The following is a 16,552-nucleotide window of genomic DNA, read 5'->3' as shown; positions in this document are numbered from 1 at the left end:
GAGCAACACAGAGACAGTCAAACCTGTGATTTCAACGTCAAGCATAGAGCACAAGACTTGAAAGTGCTAAAGCCCAGGGACAGAGTGTGGATACGAGATCAACAGAAAGAAGGCATTGTAATAGAAAGAGCTCCACAACCAAGATCTTCAAGAATTGAGACGGAGCAGGGAAATATCCGAAGGAATTGAAGAGCCTTGATATCATTGGGAGGGAAACCTTCGGAACCTTGGACAGACTATTTAGATCTGGATGGAGACAAGGAAGCAGAAACATGTAGAAACTCTACAACCACCCAGGCAGATGACACTCTTATCGAACAAGAGAGTGCAGTTCATCCTCAACCTCTGAGTGAGATAAGAACCAGATCAGGGAGATTATTCGAGGCCCCACAGAGACTAACCCTGTGCAATCTGAGACTTTGGGCAGAAATTTCCCCCTGTCAGGGAGGTTGTGAGGGGGCACGCCGCCATTTTATGTGGGCGGGCCAATTAAGGCCCACCCAGTGTGACCCTTGCCCAGAAGCGCTGAGTTCTCCCTGTGCAGGTGGGGGGATTCCCTGAGTCCGGGCCTGTGCTCTATCGCGCGTGCGTGCAAAAGAGCACAGAAATCTCCCTGAGGTACAGAAGTGCCTCAGGAAGATTAGTTTAAGTTTTAAACATCCAAGTAAAGAAATTAAAAACTTTTAAAACATGTCCCAGTCGGGACACACATCCGCCACGTCGGTGAGCCAACCCGAGAATTCTACCCTTTGTGGGGAGATGTACGAGTATGTACATAGTTGAGATAAAGACTTGGGAGAAGATGTAGAGTGAAGGGTTTTCTTCAGAAGCACCCAATACTAATGGAACTGCTGATGTAACTATCATGGAATGTCATATAATTAAGTTACTGAGATTTGGTGGGAAGCAGAAATACAACCTCGTGTAGAGTATGGAGATATATATAGATCGGTAGATAAACAAGAATGTTTTTACGAATAACAGTCTATGGTAGCATTCTTAGGGTAACGGGCAAGCCCTAAGGACACTCCATTGAGACCCCAAAAGCAAGACATAACAAGCACCTTCTCAAGGGCAATGAAGGATGGACATCAAATGCTGGCCTAGCCAGCAACGCCCATGTCCCGTGAAAGAAAAACAATCACCTTATCAACATCCCTTTGCAGTTTCCTTTGATTCTCAGAGTTGATTGCTGTGCCTTTTATTTTAGCATTGCCTGAAAACATGGGCACCACTCCCTCTAGCCCTGTATCCAAATCATCGATACACAAAGTGAACAGAAATGGTCCCAAAAACAGAATCCCAGGGACACTGCTTGCCACTTCCAACCACTCTGAGAAACCATTTTCTCCCTTCGATTCAGTACTTAATCCTATTTGCTACTGCTCCTCAATTCCATATCAATTAATCTTTTCCAATATTCTCCTCATCCAAGGCCTTCTGAAAGTCCATGTGCATCACATCCACCACCTTCTCAAAGAACTCTTATCAGGTTTGTCAAACACAATCTTCTTTTCTGACATCTGTGTCAGCTCCTTCTGAGTATTAGATCATTTGCTTCCTTGAATGTGAACTGACAGTATTTTTTTGTTAAGTTAGACTTTCTGAAAGAGAACATGTAAACTCTTAAACAAAAATAGTCCTTCAGGTGTGAAAGCAGTCTCCTTTTCCTGAAAGTAAGAATGTAAGGAAGCAGTGCGTTTGTCTTTCTGTGTTGATTGCTTGATATCAGCTAGAGTGATTTCCTTGGCTGTAGAATTTTGAGCCATAAACTTTAAGAATTCCTCAGCTCTCTCAGAAATTTGACTTGCGCTGCTGTAACATATGGTCAGGAAGATGATCAGGTCTGGGCCAATAATTAATGCTTATATCATAACACCAAAATTGCAGTCCCCAGCACTGGATACAATGGTTTGGAGAATATTGGGATTGAAAACACCATGGGCCAGGGTTTTCCAGTCGTCGGGCGGGCTTGATTAAGACCTGCCCTGCATGGATCGCGAGTGGTAGCGTGCTACCTGTGCAAGCGGGGGGAGGAGGGAGATTCGGGTCCAGCGCTCTTTTGTGCATGCGCGCGAAAGAACGCTTCAGTTTCCTGGAGGCAGCTCCATGCCTCAGGGAGGTTGAAGCGTTTTTTAAAAATATATATAAGGACATTAAAAATTTAATGAAACATGTGTCACATGAGATGGGACATGTTTTTATTTTCAAAATAAAGTTTTTATTTCATCAGCATTAGCTTTAGGAAACCTCATCCCGCTCATGGATGAGGTTTCCTAAAAAATGTAAAGACTGCTTGGCCTTTTTGCCTGCCTGTCAACCATAAGGTTAGACGAACAACGTAAAATTCAATTTAATTACCTAGTTAATGCCCTTAAAAGGCCTTTCAATTATCAGCAGGTGTGCAGCCAACTCCGGCCGTGTCCACCGAATGAAATATTGCACCAGTGCGTGATGACATCGGGACGCACGCCCAACGTCATTGCGCATCATTTTACATTCCGGCACGCACCTGCATGCCAAATGTAAAATTCTGCCCCATGAAATGTTTATCATAAACGAATGGGTGAAAACAATGTAGAGCCCACATAATTAGCAACATTTCCTACTTAATTCGATCGTCCTATTATCCTCTACAATTAAGTGAATGATTGGATAGATATTGGGTCTAGCTGCACCAAGACTTTTTTTTTGCATAAGGTAGCTGCTGAGCCCACCAAACTGGTATCAGCATAGATCGCCATTGGATTCACTGTAACTAGATCATCGACTTGATCTGAAGTTGGTTGCAATCAAGCTTGTCTTTCCACTTGAAGATGCTACCTTTAGATGTTAGTTCCCATAATGGCAGTATTATTGTCATCAATCTGAGAATGAAGTAAAGTAACTGTGTCTAAAAGAATGCGGACTTCTGACACATAGCTTGGAGCTGCAGCATTGCGGACGTCATTTGCCCTCTTGGGGTCTGGTGACATTCCCTACTTGTTAAGGATTAGACCAAAATATTCTAGATGCTCATTATCAAATTCACACTTTTCACTTGTGCATCAGCTCAGTTTCTTGTAGCCTGCTGTGAGAGTGTGTATCATGTTCTGCTTGGTTCAGTGCACATATCAGACTATCATGGCCTCCATCCAAGATGACTGAACTATTCTTCTGTACTTCTTCTGGCTGGCACATGGATATATACCTCTGCTGCTGAAGATATATCTGAAGTTCGTTTTTTGCATTACTTCACACCAATGCAGGTTACAAATGTTGTAAGGTAGTCTGTGATGCTCAGATTTCAAGTCTAGCTTTGAGGAATTTCAGGACATCTATCACACAAGGTATACTAGGATTTTTGGGCATTCAGGTTATTACACCTTTGGTTATTCCATTCTACTGTCATCCAGCTTTTCTTGATTTTCTTCTATACATCAAATGGTATCTTGTGATGACACTCAGCAACACGAATAACAGAGTTGTCAATATGCAGTTTGATCTGCCTGCCCTTTAACTTGTCTATATTCTGGAACACATGAGGGAGTTCACTGGATGTTGGGACATTGATGCTGCAGTGTTGATGGTAGACTGAGTCGTAGGACTCGAGTTGTACACAGGTCAAGCTGGCAACCGGTTTTCCCTTTACGATAAACACGTTCACAGTAACTGCTTACTCACTGGGAATGACTGAATCTACATGCAGTGAAGTTTCACTCAAGATTCAGTACCAGCCACCAGATTAGGAACTGTATACAGCACTAATGTTCTGTGGACACTAGGATCAGCAATGAATTTAAGCATTTTTTACAACTTGAAAATATAAATTTGCTGATCATTTAGTTAACAGCGTGTTCTTCTGACATGGTATGCATTATTTTCTGAGCTTCATAGAGTAGGTTCTGCTTCAGTAACTTGGAGCACATTGTGCAGTTTTGTTGACTACATATATATATTTTAATCAATAGGCACCTGGCCCACCATGTATCATTATACATTTCTGTAAAGGTCTATTGATGGCAGAGTCCGGAGAAGTCACTTTGGTTCCTCAAGCCCAATATTTGACTTGATCAAGTGCTTTGCACAGTTCAAAAAGCTCATTGAAGGTGGTCTCTTTCTCCAGGGCTCAACAACAAAAGATTTTAAATGAACATCCTTCTATAATCTGTGTGCTGATTTCAGGGCCTGCATCAGTGACATTATGCTTTGTTACTTATCAACATAAATGTGTGCAAAAGGCTCGTACAGATTCATTGTTATGAAGCTTGCCAAAGTATAACTGATTGAAGGACTACCCTTGAGCCTGATGTTCGACCATTCAATTAGATCATGGTTGATCTGTATCTTAACTCTGTTTACCCATCTTTGATCCATATCCCTTAATACCTTTACCTAATAAAAACCTATCAATTTCAATCTTGAAAATTTCAGTTGACCCAACATCCACAGCTTTTTAGGGGAGAGATTTCCACTTTGTGTGAACAAGCACTTCCTGACATCACCCCTGAATGGCCTACCTGTAATTTTAAGGTTATGACCCTTGTTCTGCAGTCTTCCGGTGCAGCAGGTAGTGTCCCTGCCTCTGAGCCGGAAGCTCCAGGTTTGAATCCCACCCCGGGATTTAATGGCCAAGGAAGGTTATTAAGTTCATAATGTGGCCAAACAGGTTGATTATCAACCTGTAAATTCTTCTAACACATGCTAATGGCAGGTAGTATGAGTGGGAGAGGTTCCTGGTCAGCCATGAGATGGAAAGAAAGTTGGGGCCTCTACCATCACTATCCATAGCTCCAGAATACAACATGCATGTAAAAGTGCATGTTACCACAGCAACTTGGATTCCCTGAGTGATCTATAACATACCATCATTACCCCTAGTTCTGAACTGCCCCTAACTGGGGAAATAGTTTCTCTCTACCTACCATATAATCATCTTAAACACCTCAATCAGATCTCCCCTTAGTTTCCTATACTCACAGGAATACAAGCCTTATCTGTGTAACCTGTCCTCATAACTTAATCCTTTTAGCCCCAGTATCATTCTTATGACTCAAAGCCAATATACCCTTCCTGAGGTGCATTGTCCAGAAGTGAACACAGCACACCAGACAGGATCTAAACAGAGCTCTGTGCAATTGTAGCATACGCCCACTCCTTTGTACTTCAGCTCCCTTGAGATAAAGGCTATTATTCCACGAACCATTTAAATTGTTTTTGTGTCTGTCCTTTTTTCTCCAGTGGTTTCTGTGCAGGGACCCCTAAATCTTTCAGCTCCTCCACAGTTCTTAGTTTTTCACCATTGAGAAAATACTCTGCTCCATCTTTCTTAAATCCAAAGTGAAAATGTGGAAAATAATGAGACTTCAAAACATGATTGAACAGACTGCACACTTCCTCACAGCCACAGTTTTGCCCACTCATTCTGTCAATGTCCCTTTGTAACTTTTTGCTCCCACTGCACTACTTACTGTACCATCAAACATATATTATCAGAAAACTTGGATAAACGGCTCTCTATTCCTTCAGTTTTTCAACAAAAAAAAAATTATTCATGGGATGTGGGTGTCACCGGCAAGGCTTACATTTAGTGCCTATCCTTAATTGCCCTTGAAAAAATGATGGTGAGCTGCCCTTTTTGAACACTGCAGTCCAAGTGGTGTAGATACACTCACAGTTTTGTTAAGGTTTGACAATTACAGTAAAATAACCAAGGCCCTCGGACAGATCCCTGAGGAACACCACTGGTCACATCCTGGCAATTGCAGTACACGTGTATTTCCCCTACTCTGTCTCCTATCTCCAACCCAATTCTCTATCCATGTCAATAGGTTACCTCCAATTCCAATTGTGCTTTCATCTTTGCTAACAGTCTCTTGTGTGGAACCTTACTGAATGTCTTCTGGAAGCTCACATAAATAATATGAATATATAGATAATCACTTATCCATCACATTAGTGACCTCCTCAAAAAAATTTAACCACGCACACTGGCTGTCTCCCATCAGTTAATATTTGGCCAAGTGCGCAATCATTATTTCAAATAGCAGATTCCAGTAACCACATCAGATATTAAACTAATAGGTTAATAATTTCCTGGCTTCTCTTTCCCACCCTTCTTAAATAATGGAGTGAGAATGACAATTTTCCAATCTAAGGGACTGAATCAAGGGTCTTTTGGAAGATCATGACTAAGGCATCTACAAATTCCTCACCCATTTGTTTTAATAGCCTTGTGTTGAAACCAAAGATCCTGGAGATTTGTCAATCTTCAGTCTCATTACTTTCACAATTACCATTTTGCTTACTGATATTAAGTGTCTGCCTTCACTATATTTTTTACTTTTCCTCTTATTTCTGACATTTTATCCTCTTCCTCTATTGTGAAGACTTATGCAAAGTAATTTATCAAGTTTGCCATTTACTTATTTGCAACTACAATATTACCTGTGCATCTCATTCACATGTGGTTTCTTGCTGGGGAGTATAGAGATCAGTGGGCCCTTCTTAGCCAGATCACATTCTACCCTGTTCCCAGCATCAGACAGCATGCAAAATATACCTTGCAAATGTTCTCCTCCCATACGCACAAAAGCAAAGCTCTATTTCACGTAGTACTGATGATGTTAAAACAAATCATGGCACAATCAAACTGTTTCACACATTTCTCCCACTGTGAAGAGACAGTCATTATATAGATCGAATCATGGCATATGAGACAATCCATGTTCCTAGCAAAACTTGGGTGGATACAGACACCCAGGATACACTGACCAATGGTTAGTGACTCATGTTAGACACAAGGAGCTTTACAGCTAAGCAAAGCCTGTGCACCAGGAGTTAGTCATATTCCGACATTCTGAACCCAACTTTAGTTTCTCCTAAATTATCCAAAAAGCACTCATTAATACTGTGAAGCCTTCTTAATAGGCAAAATAACATGTTTGCTTTTTATAAAAAAGGATTATTTACTTTTCAAGAAAAAAAGTCTTTTGGATGCTACAAGTGCCTTGTTCACCCACTAATCTGACAGAACCAAAACAGAATTACCTGGAAAAACTCAGCAGGTCTGGCAGCATCGGCAGAGAAGGAAAAAGTTTACGTTTCGAGTCCTCATGACCCTTCAACAGAACTGAGTGAATCTTAGGAAAGGGGTGATTCACTCAGTTCTGTTGAAGGGTCATGAGGACTCGAAACGTCAACTCTTTTCTTCTCCGCCGATGCTGCCAGACCTGCTGACTTTTTCCAGGTAATTCTGTTTTTGTTTTGGATTTCCAGCATCCGCAGTTTTTTGTTTTTATCACTAATCTGACAGGTTATTCCTAGTTCTCTCTCTAGTATCTGGATGAATGCAAAATGTTCATGTCTCTTAGTGGAAGAAAGAGTTTTGCACAAACACTTTGATGTATGAATATAGACGCAGTGTAATTTTTAGCCAGCCATATTGTTCACTGCTCTGTTGGTTTCAAATAGCTGGTAACGCAAGTTTAGGAATACAAAGGGAATTTGGACAAATACTACTAAATGTAAGAAGAATAGATCTGTAGAATCCATCACCAAGAAAGGCCATTGAGGCAGGGAGATAGAAAAGGTTCAAGAGGGAATTAGATTTGTTTCTGAGTTTGAGGAATTTGGGGAAAAGATGGGGCTTATTAAAAAGGGCAGGCTTGTTAGGCCTAATAGCCTTTTCTTTTTCGTGTTTCTGAACATTTGCATAATCTTATAGAGCCACCTAAAATCAATCACTCAATGTGAGGAATCTCAGGCTCAAAACTCAACCCAGCCATTCTAAGGCATTGCACATCGCCATAACAACTGATCGTGCCATTGCACTATTGATAATTCCCTTCCAATAGAAATAATTTATGACACAAAACAACCGCAGAATATGAAAACATAATTTTCCTTCACAAAAACCAGAAATATGTATTAAGAACAGAAAATGCTTACTGTCATTCATAATGTAGTCAGTGAAGTCAAAAGTCCTCGTTCCATTTTCATCTGTGGCATTAAGATATGATGGATTGGGTGGCCAAATGACACATTTTTGCCTTAAGTTGCCCATAAACAACTGGAGTCCAATAAGGGCAAAGACACTCAGGCAAAATACAGTCAAAATCATTACATCAGAAAGTTTCTTTACAGACTGGATTAGAGCACCCACAATGGTCTTCAGGCCTGTAGAAAGAAGTACACCGTTATAGCCAGTCTCTGAAGAATGCTAATCTCACACATTCACAAGAAGAACAGAAGTTGCATTCCACAAATAATTCATGCAAAAAGCAAGCAGTGTCAAGTGCAAATCATGTCAACGGATTTAATAACAATGCTTGAACTCATCAAACTAAAAAGGCTGTTGAAAAAGCTTGTGGTGGAGACTATTTTAATGGTTACTAACAACTGGTTATTTTATACTAAACAGGCATAGTTGCTGCAACATTAATAGCTAACAGCAGGGCAAATATGACTCATTATTTAAGCAAGCCTGGGACTGGCTATGTGCAATGGGTCTGGACACTCGATCCAATTTTTTAGGTGTGTGGCTCTACAGCACAATTTTGCCCCTAATTTCACAATAATCGACCAAGAAACCAAAAGATGGCTGGTATGGGAAATGGGAAAAATGCCACACTCGCAGAGTATGAGGTGCTTTTCTGAGATGTGGGGTGCAGTAGAGTATTGATGCAGAGTTCAAATGTATCTAATTGTGATACACTTGGCCCGAGCCCGAGAGTGCTTGGTATAAAATAAGATAACTGAAATCATCAAACCTTCCGTTCCCCATGCACAAACAGCCCTCACCCTGAGAAGAATTAATCCAAAAAATGTGAAATTACATATTTTATTAGGTAGCAGTCATCCATTGTTAGATATAGACCAAATTCCACTGAGACCACACCAATTCTCTATTATATAGAAACATAGAAAATAGGAGCAGCAGTAGGTCATTTGGCCCTTCGAGCCTACTCCGCCATTCAATATGATCATGGCTGATCCTCTACCTCAACACCTTCCTCCCGATCTCTCTCCTCATACCCCTTGACACCTTTAGAGTCTAGAAATCTATCTATGTCCTTCTTAAATATATTCAGTGACTTGGCTTCCACAGCCCTCTGTGGTAGAGAATACCAAGGTTCACCATCCTCTGAGTGAAGAAGTTTCTCCTCATCTCAGTCCTAAATGGCTTACCCTGTATCCTTCCTATACTACAGTCTAGTTGTTCCAAAATACCTGTTTGCCACATCAAGTAATGATTCAAAACTCAAATGAATAATTAAAATAAATTATATTGCATCAAAGGTTAATATAATTTCAAGATGGTTGATGCAATAAATGATTGGCATCCTAATCAAAATATGGAAGCCAAATTGAAATAATTAGTTATGCGATCTCAGGCTCATTTTAACTTACCCACGTCTGGCCCATATGAGTTTTTCTTGTTCTTTAATTTCTTGCATTAAGGAAGGAACGAGGCAATTATGCTGAACCTTTATAAAGCTCTGGTTAGGCCATAACTGGAGTACTATGTCCAGTAATGGTCTCCACACTTTAGGAAGGATGTGAGGGTCCTTGAGAGGGTGCAGAGGAAATTTACCAGAATGGTTCCAGGGATGAGGGGATTTTAGTTAAAAGGTTAGGTTGGAGAAGCTGGGATTGTTCTCCTTGAAGCAAAGGGGATTGAGGCAAAGTTAAGGTTTTGGGCAAGAGATGCAGGGGGGTGTGAGGAAGAACATTTTTTACGCAGCAAGTGTTTTTTGTTATTCTTTCACAAGGTGTGGGCATCGCTGGCTAGGCCAGCATTTATTGCCCATCCCTAATTGCCCTTGAGAAGGTGGTGCTGAGCTGCCTTCTTGAACCGCTGCAGTCCATGTGGTGTAGGTACACCCACAGTGCTGTTAGGGAGGGAGTTCCAGGATTTTGAACCAGTAACAGTGAAGGAACCTGGAACTCGCTGCCTCTGAGAGTAGTGGAAGCGGAGACAACGAATGATTTCGAAAGGAAATTGGATGGGCACTTGAGGGAAATAAACTTGCAGGGCTACAGGGATAGAACGGGGGGGAATGGGACTATCTTGGTTGCTCTACAGAGAGCTGGCATGGCATCAATGGACTGAATGGCCTCCTACTGTGCTGTAATTACTATGACTCTTGAGTGATCCTCATGTTTTGTACTGAATGGTGAGAAGAATTTGGAATTTCAACCACTTGCTGACCTTTCGGAAGGTAAATGTTGCGAGAATTGTTCCAGTGTAATATGGAGAATATATTTGGAGGAACGATATGACCTTTTGTTGGATTGTCCTAACATGTTAGTTAGAAATGGAATCGATGGGCCAAATGGCCTCCTCCTGTGACTCCAGTAGCAAGTTACCAATAGTTTGGTAGGTATTCACTTCATCTAAAACTCTCTCTATCCATTGCAACTTCTCTTTTTATTAATACCATTGTAATCATAGTTCTTGCAAGCTTTCTTCTTCTAGCTCCCACGTCCAAATTTTGCATGCTTTCTCTCTTCCCTGTTAAATTTGTGTATGGACATCAGACAAGTGCAGGTCAGGCTTGGCTTTGATGTCACCCACAGTAAAAACATAAAGCTGGACTTTCCCCCTATTATTTAAAAGAAGAAACCCCTTTACTCTGATGAAGGCAGCTCTCCAAACCTCACCAAAGTGAACATTCTTCACATGTGAGCCTGGACAGTGAATGACAGCAGGCCCCTGGACCACAGGCAAAGCCCAATTTACTCTCAGAGTTAATGTTTCAAGTACGTATGACTCATACAGACTCAAAATGTTAACTCTGTTTTTCTCTCCACAGATGCTGTTAGACCTGCTGAGTTTTTCCAGCATTTTCAGTTCTTGTTTCGGATTTCCAGCATCCGCAGTATTTTGCTTTTAACCCAATCTACTCTCGCCTGATGGCATCACACGGGCAATTTTCTCTCAGGGGCCACTGGGCAGTGAGAACCCTGGCTGAATAATTTTCTCATTCCCCAGTTCAGAGGCACTGAAGCCAATTAAAATCAGCTAATGCAGCAGAAACTGGCAATTGTGCTAAAGCGTTGTAGTCAGTGGATATATTTACGAAGCAGCTAGGGCTGCTAAAGACATCCTTTTGATGCATTGCTATATGCTTTTATTAAATAGCTGCTCAGAACTCAAAGAGCTCTGAATGTGGTATATAATCCTTTCCGCTGTGGAACTAATTTTGAATTGGTGATAGTTTTATAAATTTTGCAAAAATTCCCATTCAGCTGCATATATTAAATTCAGAGAATGCCAAGTGGTGTATCAACCTTCAACAGCATCACAGATGAGTTAACCTGTTTGGACACTGTCAGACTATGGCCAGGGCCCTGCTTTGCACATTAGAACCCCTTCCAAATTTAATATGCCCTTCAGTGGCAACGATCCACAGTACGACCAGCTTAATTGTTATGTTCAGGGCTTTAACAAGAAAAACAGCCTTAAGGAGAGTAGTACCCATTAAAAGTTCCGTTAATGCCATTAGTAGCATCATTTGTTCAATGTAAAATATAAAGTTCATGCTGGTGAATGAATTAAATTGGATAAGAGATCCCCGAAAAATAAATATGGAAAGCTTAACAGTTAATAGGAATGAATGTGTAAAGCACGTTTAGTCTGTTTTTGCTGGGCCTGAACTAATTTCCATTATTTGGGAGGGAAAAGATTTGAGGATCAAAATTACACTGGCTAATGTTATATTGTAGGAATGCTTAATGAGCTCAGGCCAAATAAACAGATTGAATACCTCTATCAGAATTGCTGAGAGGATAATTTGGGATAAAGGTATGCAGCTTTGGTACAATTTCGATTATGACTTCTATCCTGTGAGCAGAAACGCAGAGGTCACTTTGAACTTAGCAGCTGCAGAAGTGAGAAGGTTCTGAGGAAACTAAACCACCAAGTCCTTCCCACCCTCATACCTGATGGGCTGAGTCACTTCATTCAAGTGCACTGTGGTGGCGAAGACATGTGGCCTGTGCCTAACTGAAGGCGTCTTTAAAGAACTTGATATGTGCAACAAGATTTCACCAAAATGCTTAATTTCTTTTTTTATATCAAATCAACTAAGTCATGACTTAAGTAAAGGGACATAACTGGATGCAGCAGCAACAGCAAAACATTAATAAACCCGTAGGAACAATTCTGTGGTGCAATGTAAGATCTATCTTCCTCTGCCACATACTACTTCTGTATATTTAAAGCTCAGATAGGTTAAATGAAACAACACTGGTGTTGCTATTAAAGAGATGCAGACACCATAAAACATTAGAGAAAAGTAGAAGCTTCTGGCCCCTGGACTTCCTCGAGAGAAACTGAGAATTAAAACAATTGAAGCAGTTACGAAGCAGCCATTATTTGACAATCTGGTTTGGAGGAGTTGATTTATCAATTTGCTCCAAGTATGGATGAAATATTCCAGCCTCATTTATTCATTTAACCTCAATTAGCCGTCTCATTGACATTACATTATTGTGGAAACAACTGAACCAGCAACAGATGCTAATGCCAATCTGTGCATGTAATCCAGTGATGTAGGGCATAGACTGACACTTCATTTATACTATAGCTGGTTTTCATTCTTGTAGTTAAACCTTCTAACAGGATAGTGCCTTCTTAATATTGCCACCCAGCTACCAGTTGAATTTTCATGGCGTTGGCTGTGACCTGTATATACGTTCTTTCATGCTCCCAGCCATTAGCTTATAAAGTGCCCAAGGGGACTGGTCCCTATGGCATTTTTTTTTTAAATGCAGGTTTGACAAACCACTTCAGGTGGTCATGTCAAATCCAAGAAAAGATTGCATCCTTCAGGGGTTTTCACAGCACGGCCCATTACAGTCTGGTGAGGACCCATCTCTGGAGTTATTCCAAATTGCTATGAAGTATTACTTCACAACAACACAAATAGGGAAATATACTATCACCCTTACAGGGCACTTACATCTGAGGGGTATTCCCCTCCATGATCCCACTGGATATCAGGCAGGATTGTGGCGGAAAATGTTGGAAAACTTGGGCAAGAAGGCTTATTTTTTTTCCTCTCATCGCCTTTGTTGGGACTGATGCTGGCCATGTCTTTCCTGCTCATCATATGCAAATGATGGGGGGGGGGGGTTGGGCAGGGCCTTGCTCCATTGCTATTTTCCACTCTTCCACTTCTGTTACTGTTGCTTCCTGGTGTTGCCATGTGGAAAGGTTTACCTAGTGGAGGGAAAGGATCTTGTAGCAGCCTCTTGCCCGACCAGTTAACCCCAGGCACTAAACTGCTGAAAGCCTCAGTTTTTGCCAAGGCCTTCAATATGAGACTTCCTCACGATTTGTAGGGCAATTCTGCACCTTTAATGTTCCTCACTGCCTCTTCTGATGCTATAGTGGTGTCCCCAGTGCAACATCACCAGGGTTTTGCTGCTCACTCTGGTAGACTCCCTTATGGCAGTGGGAATCCCGTCTGGAACCCATCATACAAATGTAATGAAACCTGACTCAGGAAAATGGGTCAGGGCTGGTAGGGTAGATATGGAGGGGTGGGCAGAGCTCCCGCCCTCCTAGAACTTGGCTCCAAACGAGAGAATTGCTCCTGCCACCACTGCCCCCAAACATCTGCATCTCAATGTTGACGCAAAGTGGCACCTGGTTTACACTGAAGCAAAATAAGTAGCATAACTCCCTGAGCTGACAGTGCTTTACATGTTGGCAAAAAGTATGGGGTTGCCTTAAACAGGACACCTCTCAATAGTTCGAGTCTGCACTGGAAACAACGGGTAGAATCTAACCTATGTCAGGCGGGCCGGTTGGGAGCACCACCATTTTACGCGGAGGGGTCAATTAAGGCGCTACCATTGGGGGCGGGGGGAGGAGGGAGAGTTGGGGCCGGCGTTCTTTCACGCATGCATGTGAAAGAGCGCAGCAATTTCCCTGAGGCAGCTCCGTGCCTCAGGGAGATTAAGTAGATATTAAAAGTTTTTAAATAATAAAGTAAAAACTTATTTAAACATGTCCCCTCATGAGACAGTGTCACATGAGCTGGGACATGTTTGTGAAGTGTACAAAGTTTATTTATTAATTTTATAAAACCTTCAGGAAACTTCATCCCATACTTGGATGAGGTTTCCTGGAAAAGGCGAAGGCTGCTTGGGCTCTTCGCCTGCCCGCCAACCTTAAGGGTGGATGGGCAGCATTGTTAATAAGGTCAATTGGTTTCTTAATGGCCTTAATAAGCCGTTGATAGTTCAGCGGGCGTGCAGCCGCCTCCAGCATGCGCCCGCCAAATGCAATATCGAAATGACGCGCGATGACGTCAGGACACAAGCCCAATGTCATCTTGCATCATTTTACCCGTTGGTGTGTCAGGCCCGCTCCCACATGCCGACAGCAATATTCTGCCCAACCTTTCTGAACTGCCTTTTAAACCTTTTGTACTTTGCCAAACAGCAGATTGTTAGGGATAAACTGATAAAACATCAAAACATGACACACATTTGGACACTTGTGAGGTGTGGCCAGGCACTTTTCCAGCAAGCAGTTCCAGTCCAGTTTGCTGGCTTTGCATCGATCTCCGCAAGTACTGGTTTAAAACCACTACCTGCCACTTAACCATGCCCTTTAAAAAAACAATTGCATTTATTTTATACACTGGTTGCAATTTGCAGACAAATATATATTAGCAGTTAGATTAGGCAAAATATCAAAGAGTCCAATCAAAGAGTAAATGTGGATTTGGCAATTTGTAACTTGTCATTGGAGATGCAACTCTTTGAAGGTGGAAGGGAAGTTAATTTAAAGACGCCAAGAATGTTCAAAATTACAATTGAGGTGCTGCAGGTAATTTGAGGAAACCTCTGCCTAATATTTAAAAACAAAATCAACAGTTCATAGTGTTACTGAAATGCCTTTATACAACACCTTTTTATATCCCTCAAAACTATCTCAATGGGCTACGGATGTGATGCGGTGACTTATTTCCGAAAATGCAACAGCCATTTTACACACAGCAAAACCTCAGAAACAACAATGAGATGAACAGCCAACCAGTTTGTTTTCAGTAGTGTTGGTTGACGGAGGAATGTTGACCAAGATATCACTTGGGTCTTCTTCGAATTGTGCAATGGAATCTTCTTGAATCAGCAAAACTAACAAATTATGAAACGTCTCAGCAAAGGGTAGCACCTCCTACAACATAAAACTCTTTCAGTACTGCAGCAAAATGCCAGCCCAGATGAAGTGCTCAAATCCTGGAATGTGTGACTCAAAGGAAAAAGTGCAACTAATTGATGCTTGATATTGACATTTGTGATCTCAATACCCCTTTTAACTTCAAATGGAGCTCCTATGATATCTCCATTGCTGAAACGCCTTCCAACCTTTGTTTCCTTTCTCATACCAATCATTTTTCTCATAACTGGACTCTGTATCAAGTTTAAGTTCATCCAAGACTTGAACATTGCTCCTGTATCTGAGGAAGCTCCTCTAACAACTCTTGCATTCCTGAACAAAAAAGGGGCATGTTAACTGATTGTGACTACCTTCATCGCTAACCTCCAAACTCTCTGTCACAACCTCTTCTGCCTTATTTTATCACTGCTACTCAAAATTTCTCTTGTTCCTTGTAAGTTGCAAATACACCATCGCACAAGCTCTTGAAAAAGCTAGCACTATACTACTGAAAAAAAAAAACAAATATATAAACAAGTGAAGAGGGCACTCAGTAGAGTACATACCTCAAATATAATTATTACATATCAGCTGTTCCCTCAGGCTTTCCCCTGCCTGGGTGATGCTCTGTAACTACAAAGCTGAACAAAAGAAATATTTTTATTAAGAGCTTCTGCCTCACTGAGGAGGCTTCAGGCCAATCCACATCCAACAACCTGCTTTGAAAACTCTGCTCACATTTTGACAGCTGTGACAAATTGCACCACAGCAGCTGAGACAATCCACAACATTCTAAAACAACCAACAACATTCCAAATAAAACAACCCACAACATTCTAAAAAAAAAGGTTAATTCGCCCTATCCCCCAATGTTAATGGATCCTTTAAAAAATTCCAGGATCCAGATCCAGATTTGAATCTTCATCAAAAACTAATCAGTTCTTCATTGGCTCATAACCAGTGGACCAAGTTTCATTGAAAGCTGTTCGTTAGCTTTTGAGATATATTGTTTACAAACAGACTAACAAATAGGATGAAACATTACCTCCGCCCACCTTCAGTGGCAGAGGTAATGACTGATTGTCTGTTTTGCAATCCAACACTTTTTAAAAAAATATTTTTGGATGTGAGCATCACTTTATTGTCTACTCTTAATTGCCCTTGAGAAGGTGGTGGTGAACCGCCTTCCTGAACCGCTGCAGTCCGTATGGTGTAGGTACACCTACAGTGCTGTTAGGGAGGGAGTACCAGGATTTTGACCCAGTGATAGTGAAGGAACTGCGATATATTTCAAAGTCAGGATGGTGAGTGGCTGGGAGGGGAACTTGCAGGTGGTGGTGTTCCCATGTGTCTGCTGCCCTTGTCATTCTAGGTGGTAGAGATCGTAGATTTGGA

General features: G+C 41.4%; 1 protein-coding gene across 1 annotated transcript in view; it reads right to left on the bottom strand.

The window, feature by feature from the left end:
- The window catches only part of LOC121273208 (sodium channel protein type 8 subunit alpha-like), a 228,576-nt gene that overhangs the window by 147,004 nt on the left and 65,020 nt on the right, over window positions 1–16,552 (bottom strand). Inside the window, exon 7 of the mRNA XM_041180199.1 lies at window positions 7,930–8,157. Within this exon, the coding sequence (XP_041036133.1) occupies window positions 7,930–8,157 (228 nt within the window). The remainder of the gene's footprint in view (window positions 1–7,929; window positions 8,158–16,552) is intronic.

The sequence above is a fragment of the Carcharodon carcharias genome, chromosome X, assembly GCF_017639515.1.
Source record: "Carcharodon carcharias isolate sCarCar2 chromosome X, sCarCar2.pri, whole genome shotgun sequence".
Taxonomy (NCBI): Eukaryota; Metazoa; Chordata; class Chondrichthyes; order Lamniformes; family Lamnidae; genus Carcharodon; species Carcharodon carcharias.
Note: the sequence above shows the minus strand (reverse complement) of the source record. Positions and strands in the feature narration are given on the sequence as shown.